The 22,143-nt window shown below is 38.5% G+C and overlaps 1 protein-coding gene across 1 annotated transcript; it reads left to right on the forward strand.

Annotated features, from left to right (window-relative positions):
- The first annotated feature begins 173 nt into the window (after window positions 1-173).
- LOC126694285 (cellulose synthase-like protein E6) lies at window positions 174-17,300 on the forward strand. The gene is made up of 8 exons (XM_050390437.1): window positions 174-563; window positions 1,329-1,647; window positions 2,850-2,990; window positions 14,983-15,114; window positions 15,355-15,567; window positions 15,665-15,889; window positions 15,961-16,308; window positions 16,617-17,300. Exons 1-8 carry the CDS (start codon window positions 274-276, stop codon window positions 17,160-17,162), a joined length of 2,214 nt encoding a protein of 737 aa, XP_050246394.1. The 5' UTR covers window positions 174-273; the 3' UTR covers window positions 17,163-17,300.
- Window positions 17,301-22,143: the final 4,843 nt, after the last annotated feature.

The following is a 22,143-nucleotide window of genomic DNA, read 5'->3' on the forward strand; positions in this document are numbered from 1 at the left end:
CTAGTATATCTATGAACAGAAAAAATCTTATATGCCCTGACGCCTTGTCCCGAGTCACAAGTCAATGGAAGAAATAACTGTTTAGAATTGTTTAGAATTTTTTATTTTATTTTATTTTTTTAAAATCAATGGAAGAAATAACTTTCTGCAATAATTGCTATGGGAAATATTACAAATAGATAATTGCTGTAAATACCGTAACCACATGAATATTTGATATTGTTGCATCGAGTCTGCAAGATTTTTTAGTGTAAGCACACAGACGGAGATCATATGGGAAAGGAAGGTGGTGAAGAAGATGTACTTCCACTTCCATTGTTTGAGACAAAAGAAGCAAGATTTGTAGGTGCATATAAGGTGTTAGCTTTCACAGTCTTTGTGGGAATATGTTTGATATGGGTTTACAGATTGACACACATGCCAAGAGCTGGAGAACAAGGGAGATGGGCTTGGATTGGTGTGTTCATGGCTGAGCTATGCTTCGGTTTGTACTGGATACTCACTCAGTCTTGTCGTTTTAAGGTTGTTTACCATTACCCTTTCAAGGAAAGACTCTCATACAGGTTAGACCTCTCTCTCTCTCTCTCTCTCTCTTGAATATAGTATGAGGGTTTGGCTGTAAAATTTTAGATATAACAATGATGAAAAATTGTCTTATGAAGTATCATGTAGATGCAACAGTGTATAGAGTTCATCAAATATGAGAGAGGCACTCTATTAGTTGATATCATGATAGGATATGGCGGTAAATATTTGTAGAGACCAACCATATATTTCACTAAATACATCTTGAATATAAAGGTTCTTTTGGATAGAAGTATTTGCCGAGAAATATTTTGATTTCAAAATTTGGTTTTTATCAATAGATTATTACATAAAGTGTGAAAAAATTATACATTTTTTTTTTTCTATTGAAAAAAAATTCATGAATGAATAGTTTAAACCTTATTAATATGTATATTGAAAATGCTTAGACGGTAAGAATTAAGATATTAGAGGTTAGAGTTGATGCGGTGGTAAGTGTCTTTCATAAAGTTGTGGGTTAGTCAAATATAATAATGTCTTTCTCTGTCTTATTAACGTACGCTGACAATTACTTACAATATGTTATTTTTTGTCAAATAAATGACACAGCAGGAATCATGTGTTATTGGAAGAGATATTCTTGTTATTAGACCAAAATCCTTTTCTCAAAAAAAAAAAAAATAAATAAATAAAATAAAATAAAGATCAAAATCCTTACCATATTTCTTAGAACAAATTTTTAACTTTCTTGGGTAAAATCTCTCTTTTTTTTCCTCAAAATACATTTTCTTTGCATGCTACAGATACAAAGACCAGTTACCGAGTGTTGACATTTTCGTCTGTACAGCAGACCCTAAGATGGAGCCACCAACGTTGGTGATCAACACCATTTTTTCAGTCATGTCATACAATTATCCACCTGAGAAGTTGAGCATTTATCTTTCTGATGATGGTGCGTCAGAGCTGACATATTATGCTCTCCTAGAGGCCTCTAGTTTCTCTAAGCACTGGATACCCTTTTGCAAAAAATTCAATATCCAACCAAGGTCCCCGAGTGCCTACTTTGCTCAGCAAATTGATGTTCAAGACATCACATATGGCCAAGAATGGTTGGCTATGAAGGCAAGTTTATGATATGTTTAGTTTTGCTAGTTTAATCATATTAGAGTGTATGGGTTGGGTTTAAAATATTTTTCAACCGAACCCAATCATTAAATTGAGAAATCTCCAATTCAATCCATTGATTTATGGTAGCTATATAAAAAAAAACCCAACACAAATTGTACGGATTAAGTTGTGGTCAATTTGTTAGTCCTAATAAAAATAATTTGGCCTTCATTCAACTATTTAAACTCATCATTCAGTAAATGATTGCAATTGACACAATAATTAGGCCTAAAATTGCAACTTCATCAAAATTAAGTCTCAAAATACCAAAGTTATCAAGCTAAGAAATTTTAAACTAAATCTCAGAATTCAAAATAAAGCAAACTAAAAAAAATTTAAATTACATATATTCTTTAAACCATATATAACGTGGATTGAGTATAGTTATTCGGGATGAAAATTTTGTCAACTCAAACCTGACCCAATTGAAGCTTCAAAAATGAAAAATTCAAAACCTAACCCAACCCATAATCCATGACTAAAATACATTTTAATCCCTCTAACTTTAGAGTTGTCATTAGTTTTTTGGTCCTTTAAAGTTGCAATTAACCTCTCTAAACTTTCAAATTGCTCCTAATTTGCCCTTTTTCAAGTTATGTTAACTATTGACCATTAACTATCCTAAAAAGACTTATATAAAGAAAATAAACACTAGGAACCAAACTGATAGAAATTTGAAAGTTCAATAGATTAATTGTAAATTTTAAAACTTTGGGGACCAAAACTAAAAGAACACCAAAGTTAGAGAAACTAAAATGTATTTTAATCAAATTTTATTAGCTCAATAATACCCTTAAGCCATTTACCTATTTCAGTTGGTCCATGTTTGATAGAATTTTCCTTAATTTGAGAAAAACTCCTAAAACCCACTGCATAAAAAAAAAAATTAAAACAACCATCTAAATAATTATGTCACTTATTTAGGTGACTTAATTGGTCATGTAAAACACAAATAGTAATTTGAATTACTACAAAATAGATTGGGGCAATTCCTATTGCATTAATATTTACTGGCATGAGCTACAATATGTACATTCTACAAAGGCCAAAACCATGGCACAAGGCATGAACTAATAAATTTCATGATCCCTATGCTAGAATAACTGATTTTTCGTGATGACAAAATGGACTGATGAGATTTTTATGTGCTTTTAAAGAAACTATACAAAGAAATGGAAGATCGCATTGACTTAGTTGTTGAAATGGGCAAGATTCCAAAAGAAACAAGGGATCGACACAAAGGATTTTTAGAATGGAACTCCAAAGTAACAAAGCAGGATCACCAGTCAATTGTACAGGTAATTCTTGTATTCTTGTTTATGATAAAATTTTAATTTCTATTAATTGATACATGAAACATGGTAAAAAAGGGGGAAAAATCCCTTGAGGAAGTCATGACTCATGTCTAGGGGTGGGAAAAAAATTCGAGCTACGAGGTTAATAGCATTTTGTTACTACCTAAAAAAAAAAAAAAAAAAATCAAACAAGCTAACTTGAGTCAAAATCTGTAGGGATATTAGGCCTGGGAGTCCGTTATTTGTTTGTGTTATGGATTTAGGGTCCAATCCAAAAACAAGGGTTTGTCCGAGGACGAGAAATCTTTATTAGGCAAGGTTGTGTTAGTGAATAAAGGTCAACTTTGACCACTATGGCTCAGAGGATGGGCCGAGGATAAATTCATCCTTAGTTAACCAAGGCCGAGTTTCAAGAAAGGTTGTCTGTCACTCGGGAGTAATATTCCAAGAAGTCTAGTTGGTAGTGATAAGCATTGTTAGAGTGGTGATCAGAAGAATGCCCTAAAATATCTAAAGAGAAAGCAGCTACCACCACATTAAATGCATTGCAGCTAACACCTTGGCCGCATTAATGTGGAGGTGATACTTGAACAGTATATTTCAGCCTTACAGCTATTACGTGAAGACTTATGAAAGGTATAGATGGGACAAGTATCAACACCGACCGGCTAACACGCACGTGGAAGAGGGAGAAGAGAAGGAAGCAGAGTATATAAAGAAAGGGGGGAAACAAGAGAGAGGGATCGAGAATTCACAAGAAAAAATACTGTAACATCTAAGAACTAAACTTGAGATCAATACATAAGATCAGACCTCCTCGGATCTTTCCGAGGACGATTTTTCTTCAACACGAGCCTTTTTTCCTTTTCATTCTCCTATGATCTGAATCCATTTTTGTGTTTGTTTGATCAATTAAAGCCCAGTATCCAAACCTATTCTCTACAAATTCATTGTTTTGGGCTTTTTGGGCCTACGTCCATCCACGTAGTGGGCTAGGAGTTCAAATCTGGTCCTTACAATTGGCGCCGTTTGTGGGGATACTGGTGTTTTAGTGATTTTGACTTTCAAAGATGGAAGGTTTAGGTCCACACCAGGGAGAATCTTAGGGGTCTCAATGTCAAGATCACTTCCATGATCTTGAACAGCAAAGGGACCGGGAGGGAAGTGTACATGGTAAAAGCCATGTTTCTCATGAGGAGAATGCCAAAAACATGCAGAGGGAGATTGATCATCTGAAAAGAAGCTTGCGCAATGAACGACGAAAGCGGGCTCCATCCAATCTTGACTTCTCTTCTGGTAGTGAAGAGAATGGTAGTTATAGGCGTAGATTGAGGACTCCTCCTAGCGAGTCTTTCTCATATGATGATGATTACCATTATGAGCGCAGAAACAGAAATTCGTCCTCGGTCGGCCTGGGAAACGACGCTATGAGTAAAGCACTTAACCAGATTTCTAAGTCACCTTTCACGCGCTGGATTGAGAGAGGGAGTCTTCCTCAACGGTTTTCCCAACCCACGTTCACCATGTACAGCGGAAGAACAGACCCTGTGGAGCATGTTAGCCACTTCAATCAAAGGATGGATGTATACTCCAAGAACGAGCCTTTGATGTGCAAGGTATTCCCGTCCAGTTTGGGGCCTGTGGTAATGAGGTGGTTTGATAGTCTGAAGGCAAGTTCCATTGATTCCTTCAAGGAACTCGCTTAAGCGTTTGCATCCCGCTTTATCATGTGTAGCAGGGTTCCTCGACCTTTAGCTTCTTTATTGTCTTTGTCCATGAGAGAAGGAGAAACCTTAAAGACATATTCGGACAGATACTGGGAGATGTTCAACGAGATAGATGGTGATTATGATGATGTTGCCATCAGCACTTTCAAGCACGGCCTGCCTGCCCAGCATGGTTTAAGGAAGTCTTTAACTAGAAAACCTATTACTAGTATATGCCAACTCATTGATCGGATTGACAAGTACAAGAGGGTTGAGGAGGACCAACAGCAAGAAAGGGGAAAGGGCAAGGTTATCCCTCAGGAGAGGAGGGATTTCAGGTCAGACCGTTATAACAATAATAAACCTCGTAGGGATTTTACTAGGCAATCCGAGCCTGCAGCCCCTCAAGTGGTAAATACTGTGTTTAGGGATCCTGCGCATTAAGTGTTGGAGAAAATCAAGAACAAGCCATATTTCAAATGGCCAAACAAGATGAGTGGAGACCCATTAAGGCGTAAGCAAAGTCTTCATTGTTAGTACCACCAGGAGTGGGGACACACCACCTAGGACTGCCGTACATTGTGGAATCATTTGGAGCAGCTAGTTAGAGAGGGAAGGTTGCAGCATCTTTTGTGCTGCCCAAACGGGCAAGGAGACCAGTCAAGGTCCGGGACTCAGGTGAATGCTTCTTCAAGGCTCTCTATAGGCACAATCAATGTCATCTTTGCTGCACCTGGGAGGACTGGCTCACGGCCCTCCAGGGTGATGTCTGTAGCTCGACTTTCGGTCGAGGACGTTAATTCTGGGCCGAAGAGGGCCAAAGTGGAGATTTGACCGGTGTTGAGTTTCTCGGATGAAGATAAGGCAGGAACCATTCAACCACATGATGATACTTTAGTGGTAACCCTCAGAATTGGGGGGGTATGATGTGAAGAAAGTGATGGTGGACCAAGGCAGTTGTGTGGAAGTCATGTATCTTGACCTATATAAGGGACAAAATTTAAAACTTGAAGATCTCACAACCTATAATTCGCCTTTGGCTGGCTTTGATGGGAAGCTTGTTGCCTCGAAGGGCCAAATTAGGTTACCCGTATAGGTCGGCTCAGAAGTGGTAGAGGTGGACTTCATAATAGTAGATGCATACTCCCCGTACACAGCAATTGTCACTAGACCTTAGATTCACACCTTGGGGGCTATCTCTTCAACCCTACATCAAAAGGTTAAATATCCGTCAGGAGACTGAATTGAGGAGTTGGTAAGGAGCCAATCAATGGTTAGGCAGTGCGTTGTGTTTGCAATTTTACATCAACCGACGGCTAAATCCTCGGCCTCAGCTAAAGAGGACTTATAGCAGTTAAAGTCAAAGGAATTCCCTGCAAAGGGGCTAGTCGAGGAGGCTAACTGTGAAGATTTGGAGAAATTTACCCTAGGTGATGATTTGGAGAAATATTTTCAAGTTGGAGCTCAGCTGCCACCTTAGAAGAAGGAGGAGTTGGTGGAGTTTCTCAAGAGGAATGTCGATGTATTTGATTGGAATGCCTACGAAGCTCCAGGAGTGGATCCGAGCTTCATTTGCCATCATCTGAATGTTAACCCATCCATCACCCCAAAGAAGCAGGCGCCTCGACGTTCGTAAGGAACACTCTGATGCTATCAAGGACGAGGTGATGAAACTTAAGCAGGCTGGGGCTATTAAAGAGGTCTTTTACCCTGAATGGCTAGCTAATACAGTGGTGGTGAAAAAGAAAACTGGAAAATGGCGCGTATGTGTAGATTTTACGGATTTGAACAAAACTTGCCCAAAGGACCCTTTCCCAATGCCTCGGATTGATCAGTTGGTGGATGCTAATGTGGGTCATCATCGGATGAGCTTTCTCGATGCCTTTCAAGGGTACCATTAGATCCCTCTAGCTCTGGATGACCAAGAAAAGACAGCTTTTGTCACCCCTACTGGAAACTATCATTATAAGGTGATGCTTTTTGGTTTGAAGAATGCTGGGGCTACTTATCAGAGGATGATGACTAGGATGTTTGAATCTCAGTTGGGACAAAACATCGAAAGTTACATAGATGATATGGTGGTAAAGAGCAAGGTGGAGTCCAATCATGTCGACGATCTTGGAAATATTTTTGAAATATTAAGGAGACACAAGTTACGGCTTAATGCTTCTAAGTGTTCTTTTGGTGTCGGATCAGGGAAGTTTTTGGGCTACATGGTCACGCACCTCGGAATTGAAGTCAACCCTAACCAAATTAAGGCCATTAACAATTTGCAATCACCTCGGAATCCTAAGGAAGTTTAGAGACTTACAAGGATGACTGCTGTTTTAAACCGATTCATCTCTCGGTCAGCGGACAGATGCAGGCCCTTCTTTCAGTTATTGAACAAGTGAAAAGGGTTTGAATGGACCGACGAGTGTGCTCTGGTCTTCCAGCAGTTGAAAGAATACCTTTCTCGGCCACCAATTATGTCAAGTCTTGAGGTGGACGAAGTTCTGTTTGCCTACATTGTGGTGGCCTCCCACGCAGTTAGTTTGGTCCTAATATGGGATGATAATGGCATAAAGAGACCAGTTTATTATGTGAGCAAGTCCCTACATGAGACAGAAGTCCATTACTTACCATTAGAAAGGGCCATTCTGGCTGTGGTGCATGCTACGCGCAAGCTTCCCCACTACTTTCAGCCACACACAGTTGTGGTCCTAACCCAACTCCTACTTAAAACCCTACTTAGGAGTGCTGATTACACATGGAGAATTGCGAAATGGGGTACAATTCTAGGGGCTTTGACATTAAGTATATGCCTCGTACCTCGGTAAAGGGTCAGGTCCTAGCTGACCTAGTAGCCGAGTTTACTGAAATCCTGGTAGAAGAAATGGCTGACGAGCAAAACATGGATGGAAAATCAGTTGGGGATCTCCACGCTAGAACCTTTGTCCCAGAAGGTCTACGTAGACAGTGCAGCAAATCACAGGGGATATGGTGTGGGGCTAGTCTTAGTATCTCCAGAGAGGATCATGATTGAAAAATCCTTAAGATTGGGCTTTCTGGCTACAAACAATGAAATTGAATATGAAGCTCTGCTAGAAGGGATGATCATGGTACAAAAAATGGGTGGAAAAGCAGTGGAATTGTTCTCCGATTCAAGATTGGTTGTTGGCCAAGTCCAGGGGGAGGTAGAAGCCAAAAATCCCAGAATGCAAGAGTACTTAAACCAAGTTAGACATTTATAGTCTAAGTTTGAGTCTTTCAATTTATCACAAGTCCTTAGAAGTAAAAATACACATGCGGACTCTCTGGCCACACTGGCTACCTCCTCAGCGCAAAGTTTACCTCAGGTAATTCTTATAGAAGACTTATGTAAGCCTACCGAGGCTGGAAGAACCATGGCCAATGTTCATCAAATAAGGGCAGGTCCCAGTTGGATGGACTCTATTGTATTGTTCCTCAAGGAAGAGGTTTTGCCAGAGGATAAGTCCGAAGCTAACAAAGTGAGAAGAAAGGCTCCTCGGTTCTGGCTATTCGAGGACCAGAAGTTGTATAAAAGATCTTTTTCTGGCCCGTATCTGCTGTGTGTACACCCGGAAGCGGTTGAGCTAATCTTGGAGAAATTGCATGAAGGAATTTGTGGAAGCCATACGGGGGGGCAGGTCCCTATCACATAGGGCTCTTACGTAAGGCTACTGGTGGCCGAAGATGCAAAAAGAAGCACAGGACTATGCAAAGAAGTGTGACCAGTGTCAAAGGTTTGCCCCAAACATTCACCAACCTGGAGGAGTTCTTAATCCTTTGTCCAGTCCTTGGCCTTTAGCATAATGGGACTTGGATATTGTAGGTCCATTCCCAAAGGCAGCAGGGAATAAGAGGTATTTGTTGGTCAATACAGATTATTTCACCAAGTGGGTTAAAGCTGAACCGCTTGCAAACATCAGGGATATGGATGCTAAGTGATTTATTTGGAAAAACACTGTCACTAGGTTTGGAGTCCCCTATACTTTTATCTCGAACAATGGACTCTAATTTGATAGTAAAGCCTTTAGGAGGTATTGTTGCGATCTGGAAATAAAGAATAGATATTCCACCCTGGCATATCCGTAGGGGAATGAGCAAGTTGAAGCTGTCAACAAAGTCATAGTAAGTGGACTCAAAAAAAGGCTTGATGTTGCAAAGGGGAAGTGGGTAGAAGAGTTGTCACATTTTTTATGGACTTACCGGACTACACCTTGTAGGTCCACAAGTGAAACCCCTTTTTCCATGACTTATGGGGTCGAGGTTGTGATTCCTCTAGAGACCGGATTCCCTACACTGTGAACAAGTTCCTTTACTCCGAACAATAATGATGAACTATTGGACAGAAGCTTGGACTTAGTTGAAGAGCGAAGGGAAAATGCCATGGTCCAATTGGCCTATTACCAGCATAAGCTCAAACAAGGATATGATGCCAATGTGAAACTAAGGTCACTGACAGTGGGAGACTTGGTCTTAAGAAAGGTTGTGGGAGCTGCAAAGAACCTGGTATGGGGAAAATTGTGACCCAATTGGGAAGGGTCATACCGTATCACGCCGATGGCTGGAATAGGTGCCTATTACCTTGAAGATTTGGAGGAAAAAGCTGTACCACAACCCTGAAATGTACATAATCTTAGAAGATACTATTATTAATAAAGGGTTCCTTCACCCAATTTGGGTTTGCTATATTATGTGTCGTACGTTTTTCACCAATTATCTAAGTATTAAATAGAACCTTAGCTATGCCTGGTTCCTCAAATCATCTGCTTTGGGAAAATTAATACTTCCTGGCATCAATTTAAGTATCAAACAGAACTTTGGTCATGCCTGGATCCTCGAACCACATACCTTGGGAAAATTGATATCTTTTAATTATTTTTCTAAGTGTTAAACAAAACCTCAGCTATGCCTGGTTCCTCGGACCATCTGCTTTGGGAAAATTAACACATCATGACAATTATCTAAGTATTAAACAGAACCTTAGCTATGCTTGGCTCCTCGGACCATCTGCTTTAGGAAAATTAATACTTCCTAGCATCAATTTAAGTATCAAACAGAACCTTGGTCATGCCTGGATCCTCGGACCACATACCTTGGGAAAATTGATATCTTTTAATTATTTTTCTAAGTGTTAAACAAAACCTCAGCTATGCCTGGTTCCTCAGACCATCTGCTTTGGGAAAATTAACACATCATGACAATTATCTAAGTATTAAACAGAACCTTAGCTATGCCTGGTTTCTCAGACCATCTGCTTTGGGAAAATTAATACTTCCTGGCATCAATTTAAGTATCAAACAGAACCTTGGTCATGCTTGCATCCTCGGACCACATACCTTGGGAAAATTGATATCTTTTAATTATTTTTCTAAGTGTTAAACAAAACCTCAGCTATGCCTGGTTTCTTGGACCATCTGCTTTGGGAAAATTAACAAATCATGACAATTATCTAAGTATTAAACAAAACCTTAGTTATGCTTGGTTTTTCGGACCATCCGTTTTGGGAAAATTAATACTTCCTAACATCAATTTAAGTATCAAATAGAACCTTGGTCGTGCCTGGATTCTTGGACCACATACCTTGGGAAAATTGATATCTTTTAATTATTTTTTCAAAGTGTTAAACAGAACCTCGGCTATGCCTGGTTCCTCAGACCATTTGCTTTGGGAAAATTAACACATTATAATAACTACCTGAGTGTCAAGGAGAAACTTGGTTGTGCCTAGATCCTCGGACGACATGCCTTGGATAGATTAATCTTTCCCTTCGAATGGCTCTATGTTAGGGCAAAATCTTGTTCATAACGAACTTTGTAAAATATATGTTTTTACAGTAAGTCTGTTTCCTTTGTTAGCTACTTTGTTACTAGGTGTAATCACTCTAAACAGCAATGATGTTCAATATGAAGCAAGACAATTGCCTTTTGCTTGAGTAGATTAATGAAAGAAATGCTACCTCATCATTATTTTTAAGTGTTAGCTAAAATGGAATGATATCAGCTTTAGTGCAGAAATCACAAAAAGAAAGGAAATATCCATAAACTTTCATTAAATAAAAGCCTTCAAATGAGGCAGAACAAGTACAAAAAAGATAGATTGGTTACAAACTAAAGAAAAAAAAAAAGAAAAAAAAAGGGAGAACGGGGTCGGCCTATTTCTTCATCCTTATTACAAGTTTGTCCTTTGGATCCTTGGGAGGCTGAGTACTAGCCGATGTGGTGGACAGCATGGCATCTTTCAGACCCACTTTTGGGGGTATGGAGAGGGTTGCCAACACCAACTCCATATTCTAGGAAGCCTCTTTGTCTTTAGGATCCTTTGGAGCCGTTAGAGGCAAGTTAGAGCCATGGGCTACTTCTTTGTTGCCTTCTTCTGCCTCTGTAGTACCCTTGGCTTGTTGAACCCCTTCCAGAGAAGCATCAGCTGTAGAAGTATCCTTGGGTGGGCTGCTTTGAATCTCTCCAGCCTTCGAGGACTCGAGGTCGGCCTTGGAGTTTGCGGAGTTTTGAGGGCGTATAGCCGGGGGATAGTAGACACTCTCTGCTTTCCTGAGCATGGAAGAAGCCTCAACCCCAGCTTGGTTGAGGGCTTCGTCCCATGTCAGGTCACAGTAAGTTCTACAGATTGTTAGGACCTCAGCCCTACGGGCATCCTCGGTCTCAACCACCCCGACCTCGTATCCGTGTTGCTCTGCTGCTTCTTTAGCCTTCACTGCCTCATCCTTGGCCTCTTTGACTAGAGCCTTGGCCTTCTCAACATCCTCCAATTTTTTCTGCAAGGCAGCAATTTGCTCCTTAGCAGCAGCCCATTTATCCTCGGCACCTCGGAGGAGTAGCCGTTGGCTTTCGGCTTGTTTTTCCACATTCTCTAAGGCGGCTGCGGCGGATTTTCTCTCCTTTATCTCCTTGGTTAGCTTGACTTTCAGTTCTTTGTTACTTTTCTCAGCCACGTGGAAGGCATCCACGGCTGCTATCCTCCTTCCTTCCTCCTCCTTCATTTTTCGATGGGAGGAGTCTACCATATCTTCAGCCCTAAAGACTGCCTGGGTGGCTTGAGAAGAAAAAGAAGTCAAGTTAAGTTTTTTTTTTTTTTTTTTTTAAGAAAAAAAAAAAGAAGAGAAAAGAGGATTTAAAGTTAAAGTAGTTACCATTGCCAGGTCTTTTTAATCCCGAGAAAAACTTCATGCTGCCTCAGAGACCTGAGGTCAGCCATATCTTTGGGGAGGAGCAAAGTTTGTTCCATGGCATGGGCTATGTAGCCAGTCGTCCCTCCATGGAAGTCCCAGATTGAAGCTTCACAGGTTAAGGGGGCCCCATTTAGTTCCATGGATGGAGCCCAGGCTGGAGTTGTAATTGGGTGCTCAACCTTCCTGTCAACCTCATGAGCCAACCTCATCTGCATGCCCCGGGGATGTTTAAACCCCCTCTGGAGATCACCTTCTTGATGGGGGTGGCTCTTCCCAACATCCATGGCCTCCTTACCCTTAGGTCGTCCCTTTTTCTTTTATGATCGGCATGGTCGGTGCGGGTTTATTGAGCAGGAGAAGGAGTAGGAAGATGAGTCTGAGCTGGAGGCGGAGGAAGTTGGGATTGGCTGGACTTCCTAGATGCTTTTCCCCCAGGTTGGGATTCCAGCAACTCTTGTAGGGTAGATCTCTGTTTCCTTTGAATTCCCATCTCGTTTGTTGAGATAATCGCTTCTTCGGCCTCAGGAGCTTAAGGTTGGTAGAAAACCTCGTAAATGTCGTCCGAGTCTGAGACGTCTACTATTTCTTTTTCTTTTTCTTCTTCGTCCTCGCCTTCCTCTCTGTTGGTGGGCCAAGAGGAAGTGGACTCACCGGTAGCTGGTTGGAGTGGAAAAGCCTCTTTGGGAATGCCCTCCAGGATGGTTTGAGAAGCAAGATCACCTGCTGGGACGGGTTGAGTGAGAAGGGTGCCTTCTGGAAGAGGTGCGCCTTCAGGGAGAAGAAAGCCGGGGACAGCTACACTTATGTGGCGTAAACGAGGGTCTCTGGCTCTAATCACGCACTTCGGTGCTTGGAAGCTGGATGAGATTGGATAGTACCCCAAAATTAGGTGGGCCGCTCGCAATTGGCCGTCGTCATGTACGAAAACCTCGGCTTGGAGTATGTTGTCCAAACTCTCTTGGTTGACTAAGCCAAAATTCAGCACGGCGGCGTGTCTATTTATAAAATCATCAAGAATAAAGAAAATCTTTTGTCAGAAAAGAAAAAGAAAGGACTTGTAAACATAAACGTCCTAAGGACCCAAAACCCCACCTGGCTGTCCCTTTCTTGTCAGGTAGGGAAGGCCATCGTACCACTCCCTAGACAAAATCAAAAAATCTTTATTTAAGCCCTTGTTGGACTCTGGAAGGCACTGAATCAGTTTAACTTCAGGATATCTGGACTTTAGGTAATACCCTTGTCCCTTCAGGTGATGAAGGTTGTAGACCTAATTGACATTGTGATGGGTGAGTCCTAAACCCATTATCTCGTTGAGAGCATCTACGCACCCTAAAATCTTGAACACATTTAGGGCGCATTGGGTGGGAGCTAATTTATGAGCCCTAAGATAATCTTTGGTCACAGGGCTCATGGGAACCCTCATTCCCCCCTCTATGAAGGCAATCATAGGAATCACGACTTCTCCTTCCTGCCTCTCAACATGCCACTCTCCCTCTTTGCAGTACTTAATACCACCCCTGGAGGAATCTTATATTGAGCCCTAAAATTTTCTATCTTCTCCTCGGAATCTACTAGACACTTAAATCTACCAATTCTAGGATGGTTTGAAGAGCCCTAAAGTGGTTGAAAGAAAAAGAATAGAGCTAAGAAGAGGAAAAATATGAAGAACAAAAAATGTACGGAAAAATAAAGAGTAGAGATTCGTGAGGACTTACAAGAGTAAAAAGTGAGTCCTCGGATAGGCTTTTAGTATTTGTAGAAGCTCGAGCAAGGTGAGAAAGTGGGTAGGTTCGAAGTATGTGCGCTAAGAGTTAAGGGATTGCTAAGCTAAAGGGAATGTTTGATTTGATTGATATTTATATCAAAGAATTAGCTACAGAGCAGGAAAGTTCCTGCCCGAGTCCCAACAGAGTTCTCAACTGTTAGATTTGCATCGCATCGTAGAACATGGGGAACATAAGGCCGTAAAAATTTAATGAGGAGCACGTCTCGTAAGCTGAAGCGACGAAAACGTGTCTTGGGCAGTTGAAACAACATATCTTTGGGACGAGGTGGGACGAAACAAGCACAGAGCAAATCTGGAGACATCGAAATCCTCCTTTCTTCCCGGGGAGCCAGAAAGGAGAATCTCGAAGGGCTATTGTAGGTATATTGGGCTTAGGAGTCCATCATTTGTTTGTGTTATGGATTTAGGGCCCAATCCGAAAACAAGGGTTTGTCCGAGGACGAGAAATCTTTGTTAGGCAAGGTTGTGTTAGTGAATAAAGGTCAACTTTGACCACTATGGCTTAGAGGATGGGCCGAGGATAAATTCATCCTCAGCTAACCAAGGCCGAGTTTCAAGAAAGGTTGTCTGTCACTCAGGAGTAATATTCCAAGAAGTCTTGTCGGTAGTGATAAGCATTGTTAGAGTGGTGATCAGAAGAATGCCCTAAAATATCTAAAGAGAAAGTAGCTACCGCCATATTAAATGCACTGCAGCTAACACCCTGGCCGCATTAATGTGGAGGTGATACATGAACAGTGTATTTCAGCCTTATAGCTATTACGTGAAGACTTATGAAAGGTATAGATGGGAGAAGTATCAACACTGACCTGCTAACATGCATGTGGAAAAGGGAGAAGAGAAGGAAGGAGAGTATATAAAGAAAGGGGGGAAACAAGAGAGATGGATCGAGAATTCACAAGAAAAAATACTGTAACATCTAAGAACTAAACTTGAGATCAATACATAAGATCAGACCTCCTCGGTTCTTTCCGAGGATGATTTTTCTTCAATAAGAGCCTTTTTCCTTTTCATTCTCCTATGATCTGAATCCATTTTTGTGTTTGTTTGATCAATTAAAGCCCAATATCCAAACTCATTCTCTATAAATTCATTGTTTTGGGCTTTTTGGGCCTACGTCCATCCACGTAGTGGGCTAGGAGTTCAGATCTGGTCCTTACAAAATCATTCCATTAACCGAACAAATTCTCCACCAAAATCTTATAATACACTCTTTTACAAAATGATTTTACTTATTATATTTTTCTTTTATTTTTATTCAACATTTTTCCTTTTATTTTTATTCAATATTTGTACTTTAATTTATAGATTATAATTGATGGAAGAGATAAAAGCATGGTGGATATTGATGGAGGAAGATTGCCAACACTAGTATATATGGCACGAGAAAAAAGACCCCAATGGCCTCACAACTTCAAAGCTGGGGCTATGAATGCAATGGTAAGATTTCAACTTTTGTACATGCATATGCAAAATATATATATATATATATATATATATTTTTTTTTTCTCTTCAACATATATATGTTTTTGAAGTGAAATGAAAATAAAACATACAGAAGAGAAGTTTGATTAGTTTGCAAGTATGTGATACAAGTATTTTGTGGCCATCTTTGCTTGATAATACTCTACTAATTTTTTGTTCACTAGTATTTAGAAGACAATACTTCAAATGTGTAGATAAGAGTGTCTTCAGAGATAAGCAATGCCCCCTTCATCCTCAACTTGGACTGTGACATGTATGCAAATGATGCAGACACAATATGTGAGGCACTATGCTTTTTCACGGATGACAAGAGAGGCCATGAGATCTCTTTTGTGCAATATCCACAAAATTATGACAACATCATGACGAATGACATTTATGGGTGTTCTTTTTCGGTTCCTAGTAATGTGGGTAATCTATGACTATGCCTTTGTTTTCAAGAAGAGAAATCTATATAAATTATTTGGTGGACTAACATGCTATAATTCTTGGTTATATATGAAGATTGAGTTTGCTGGTCTAGATGGATATGGTGCAGCCCCCTATTGTGGCACCGGATGTTTCCATCGAAGAGAGAGTCTTTGTGGAAAGGCGCATTCAAAGGATTACAAAGGAGAATGGAACATAAAAGCCAAAAAGAATGCAGATAAAACTATTGATGAATTGGAAAAGGAATCAAAAGTTCTTACTAATTGTATCTATGAGAAGGACACTCAATGGGGGAACAAGGTCTCTCTCTCTCTCTCTCTCTCTTTTGTGTGTAGACTTTTAACCTTAAAAATGGTAATTACAAAATGCAGATGGGTCTAATTTATGGGTGCACGTCCGAAGATGTTGTAACTGGTTTGGCTATCCAATGTAGGGGTTGGAAATCAATTCATCATAATCCAAATAGAAAAGCCTTCTTGGGTGTTGCTCCAACTACCTTAGATGCTGCTCTTGTTCAACACAAGAGGTGGTCTGAAGGCATGTTTCAGATATTTTTCTCCAAGTATTGCCCTTTTATATATGGGCTTGGCAAGATAAAATTGGGTGCCCAGATGGCATATTCAATTTACCTTTTGTTTGCTCCAACTTCCATCCCGACACTCTATTATGTGATTGTTCCTCCTCTTTGCTTGCTCCATGGCATTTCCTTATTCCCTCAGGTTTGTATTTTTATCTTTCTTTTCTCGTTAATAGATTAATGCAGAGTAGACTTCATCAACGAGAAAAATTCTTGCGTATCATGCGCTTAATTTAATGATATATATGTGCTATGCACCTTCAATGGCCCTTAGATTGTGTATTAAAAACAAAAATTTTCATATTGATAAATTTTTGGTTAGTCTAAAACTAAAACTTTTGAGCAACTACATAGCAATAGATCATGCAGAACGAAGAGTACTTCTATTGACATTTCCTGTTTGACAATATAGAGCTTATTTATACTAATTTCATGGCCGCATCATTCCAGGTTAAAAGCCTATGGTTCTTGCCCATTGCCTATGTTTTTGTAGCCCGAAATGCTTGTGGCATAGCTGAGGCCTTGAGCTGTGGTGATACACTCATAGCTTGGTGGAACTCACAACGAATGTGGGTGTTTCGAAGAACTACTTCATACCTTTTTGGGTTCATTGACGTCGTTAGATGGCAATTAGGCCTATCTAAAACAACATTTACCATCACCACTAAGGTGAATACAGAGGATGTCCTGAAGAGGTATGAGCAAGAAGTACTAGAGTTTGGAAGCTCAACTATTGTGTTTACAATTATAGCATCATTGGCACTACTGCACCTCTTTAGCTTAATTGGGGGAATCACAAAGATTGTTCTTGAATTGGAGTTCAAGTCGTTAGAACAATTGATCCTACAAGTTATTCTTAACTTGCTACTTGTCATGATCAACATACCAGTGTACCAAGCACTCTTCATCCGCCATGATAATGGTCGCTTACCATCCTCAATTTTGTTTAAGTCTTTTGTATTAGCTTCACTGGCTTGTTTGATGCCTATAATTTAACACTGTTTACTGTAATGTAGATTGTATCAATCTTAGTATCCATGTGGTATGTATCTCCTTCATTAAAAAACAAAAAAGTGGTATGTATCTCTTTGTTTAAAATATGGCATTGGATTTGACTTGTAATGTTGAAGGTTAGGGCCGAGGTAATATTCTTTTCTGCTATTTTGGAACGTTAAAAAAGAATGTGGCTAATTGTAGAATTTGGAGTAAAGATATTTGAGAATAAGCAGATAAACAACTATGCTACTTCTTAAAAAAAATGGAATAGGACCAGAGTGGACCAAAGTTGATTTAATAGACTGAATAGGACCAACGTGGACCAAAAATAATTGAAGTGGACCAAATAGAACCAAAGTGGATAGGATGGACCGAATAGGACCAATGTGGACCAAATAGGATCGAAGCAGACAGAAATAGGACTAAAGTAGACAGAATGGACTGAATAGGACCAAATAGAACCAAAGTGTACATGGTGGACCGAATAGGACCAAATGGACCAAATAGAAGTAAGTGCTTTAAATCGTATAGCGTGATTCATGATAATATTTTAAAGGGAAAGTGAAGTGGTGTACAAACGGAGAGAGAATCTAGGTTAATACTATCGTGGGGAAGAGAGTGAAGGAAGAGAGGCTTGAAAGTTGAAGTGGACCAAATAGAACCAAAGTGGATAGGATGGACTGAATAGGACCAATGTGGACCAAATGGTATCGAAGTAGACAAAAATAGGACCAAAGTAGGCAGAATGGACAGAATAGGACCAATGTGGACCGAATAGGACCAAATAGAACCAAAGTGTACATAGTGGACCAAATAGGACCAAATGGGCCAAATAGAAATAAGTGCTTTAAATCGTATATCATGATTCATGATAATATTTTAAAGGGAAAGTGAAGTGGTGTAGAAATGGGGAGAGAATCTAGGTTAATACTATCGTGGGGAAGAGAGTGAAGGAAGAGAGGTTTGAAAGTTGAATGGGAGTGGTGATGGAAGAGAAGCCTTGCTACATTATGGTCCGTTTGGCATGGATTGAGGGGAAGGGAGGGGGAATAGAGGGGAGTTGAATGGAAATTAGCCTAATTTTTGGTTAACTCTACTCTACTCTCCCTTGCTTTCCTTCCCTCCCCCTTCAATCCAAACATGCTATTAGAGTTGCGGATAACTTTTAAGAGATTGTCACTTGCCTAAGGCTGGTCCTTTTTTTTTTTTAAAGAAAAAAAATGTCGATGTAGAAAGTTGTGTTTAATCTTTGAACCAAATTTGCATCCTTGGCTAAAAAAAGAAGAAGAGATTTAATCATATAATTTCTTGGTATCAAAAACATATATATATATATATATATATATATGAAATGGGTTCAAGTTTTACCTAATGTAACTCTACAAAAATTATACCTTTTTTAGACCATAGATTTCAAAAAGATCTAATGGTTAAAAAACCACATTAGCCAACTAAATTAATTTGAGAGAATATTATACTATTTCATTTTTTTTTTACTTTGTTTCTCTCTCCTAAATAATTCCTCCCTAACCTTGCACAAGTACCTATTCTTACCGTATTAATTTGCAGATTTGCTTTCTCATGGTCTTATTCTTAATGTTCTTATGTTGCAAATCAGTGAGTTGAAACTGTCGTCCATAATAATATACTAAGGACGTGATTCATAATAAGAGAACATAAAATACATAATATTTGTGTGGTGTAAGAAAATTAAGGTTTGAAGCCCCATGTTGAGGCTAAAGCTTGTGTCTGAGGCAACAACACAAACATGAAAACTTACTGTTTCAAACTTCCAAGTTTAAAAGAATAAAACTTTCTTTCCAACTTCTTTTTTCTTTTGAAAGCTAGTATTTAAAACTTACTGCCTCTCTGGCGTTTGCAATTGAATATTAATAATCACTTTTGCTAGGAGATTTTGAGTTTATGAATCCACTAGCATTTATGAATACAAATTGGAATCTGTTATTTATTTATTTATTTATTTAATAATGAATCCACTAGCGTTCATGAATGAGGGGTCATTGTTTTCAAATGCAAATACGACATCATTATATGGGAAAGGAAATTGAACTGCTAAAGTATAATTTCAATGGAGAGGATTAAAGAAACATAAAGGGTATTGACAACAAAGTTCCTTAAGATTGTTTATAGAAAATTATATAATTCCTTAGTTTTTTTTTTTTTTTGGGCAATAAAATTAACCATCGTTTATTTAAAAAAGAAGAAGAAAGGATTAAAAAAAGAAGAAGAAGTGGTGGCATGCCCATTTAATGAGGAGGAATTTGGAATGCAATAAATAAGAGAGAGAGAGAGAGATAATGATGCATTTTTAACTGTTAGATCTCTTTAAAATCAATGGTTTAAAAAATGTGTAACTATTATGAAGTTATATAAGGTGTAACTTGAACCTAACCTTATATATATGATTTAGAATCTAATTAAATCTAGATCTAGACTCTTCAATTTTTGTACCCAATAATTCACTTGTCACAAAAATTAAAAAATTAGATGGGACACATAGTGCAAAAGAATCTAATTGAATTGAGACTGTTTGATTTTTGCATCTAATAATTCACTTGACACATAATTTTAAAAATTAGATGAGACACGTGACACAAAATTAAACTCCAATTTAGAATTTAATTAGATTTTCTCTTAATTTTGCATATATATATATATATATATATATATATATATCTATATATATATAAGTCAGGCTAATGGAAAATTTTAACTATTAGTTTTTAAATTATTCAAGTATTTGATTTTAACTTTATAATTAGAAAAACAAAATTAATAATTTATCTTTTTTTTAAGTGTCAAATTAAATATGAGTTTCAGTTAGCTCAATGGGTAAAGTCTCTGATGGTTGAATAAGAGATCTAAGATATAATTTCCGCTTACATCAAAAATTGATTGGTGTCTTAGTCTGATAATAAAAAACTATCATCAAAGGACTGATCTTGATAAAGAGCGAACGACATAAATTGAAACTCTCTTAAAAAAAAAATGTCAGATTAAATAGGTTTTCCACCTTTAAAAAAACAAAAGGGACTGGCCTTAATTGATCTTTCTCGTTTCTTCGTTCTCTTGTAGAATAATAATAATTAATTGAAATCAATTGATAGGCCTCATTTTCTTTGCTCCCTCTCTCAAATGTATTTGACCAGAAATTCTACAAACTTGTTGGGTAAAGAAATCAAAAAAGACTATTAAAAAGAGTTAAAAATAAAAAATAAAAAAATCTTGAAGTGTTGGCACATCAGGATTATTTTTTCTTTCTGATTTTTTCGGTTCTGGATTGTGACATATCACTATATCAGTATTAAACTAAAGGATCTACTGATATATATGTCACAAATGACGAAAGAGATGATAGAAATAGAACACCACTGAACCTGAATTATGACATATCAGAAAATTGTATCATCCCTAAAAAATTTAACAATTCACAGTTAAATGAACAGTTCAGTTTCTAGTTTCTAGAACACCATTTTAAAATTATAGGCGAAAAGCCACTTCTAGTCCCTACATTTTTAGGCAATTTCCATTTTAGTTCCTACATTTTATTTTTACCGCTTTTAGTTCCTCTCCTAAAAAACGCCTCTCATTTTGGTCTTTGCCGTTACATTAAAAACGGAAATTGCACAGCTGGTAAACGGCATGCACTATTGGCTTGACGTGGCCATTAAAATAATAATAAAAAATGCCACGTCAGCATTTAAATTAAAAAAATTAATTTCTTAATTTTAACTAAATAAAAAAAATTAAAGACAGAATTAAAAACTAAAAATTACATGAATTTAGATCTAAGTGTGTCTTGAACAAGAACACAAATCCAAATCTAAGAACACAAACCCAAAAATTAAAATCCAACACTGAACCACCAGCATCCATTGAACACCATCCACAACCGAACCAACACCTTATGACCCATCGGCAACCCACAACCCGTAAACCCCAAAAAAGGATCTCGAAACCCAGAACCCACAAAACCCGAAACCCACACAGCCACCAACATTGAACCATAACAACCCACATCGAAAATTCAGACCCACACAGCCAACATCACAGTCAAAACCCATCAAACTCACACAGCCACCAAACCCACAAAACCCAGAATCCGATACAACCAACCAACCACTAAACTCGAAACAAACAACCAACCAAACAAACCCGAAACCCACCGCTCCACTACTAGAAATTCCAAAATCGAAATAACCAACCCACACCGATTCAAAGAAGCCTTAGCCACCGTACACATCCCAACACCACCGAAACAACCAACCCATACCGATTCAATAGCCCAGACCAATTCAAACCCACACCCTTTCAACAGCCCACACTGATTCAACAACCCATAGATGATTCAAACCCACACAGATTCAATAACCCACAGCCAATTCAAACCCACATCGATTCAACATCCCAATCACCAAACCCATCTCAAAAATAGGAAAAAAAAAGAAGAAAAAACCACCAATGAGCAAACCCACCACCACCTGTTTGAGAGATTGAAAAAAAAAAGTCATTGCCGATCTACACTGTCTGAGAGAGAGTGATGTTTGATTTGAAAAAGCAAGGTCTGAGAGAGGGAGAAGATAGAAAACGGTAGGCAAGAGAGAGATGAGATAGAGATTTTGAGTTTGAGATATTTTTTGTTTGGATTGATTGTGTTGTATTTTTGGATTGATTTGTTACTATGAGGTTTTAGGATTTGATGATATTGCTGTGTTTGAGAAAACGGTGATTTGGAGATTTTTAATTTTTGGATTTTAATTTTTGGGTTTGTGTTGTTATTCAAAACACACTTAGATCTCAATTCATGTAATTTTTAGTTTTTAATTCTGTTTTTAATTTTTTTATTTAGTTAAAATTAATAAATTAATTTTTTTAATTTAAATGCTGATGTGATATTTTTTATTATTATTTTAATAGCCACGTCAGGTCAACAGTGCATGCCATTTGCCAGCTGTGCAAT

Source organism: Quercus robur, chromosome 8 (genome assembly GCF_932294415.1).
Source record: "Quercus robur chromosome 8, dhQueRobu3.1, whole genome shotgun sequence".
Taxonomy (NCBI): domain Eukaryota; kingdom Viridiplantae; phylum Streptophyta; class Magnoliopsida; order Fagales; family Fagaceae; genus Quercus; species Quercus robur.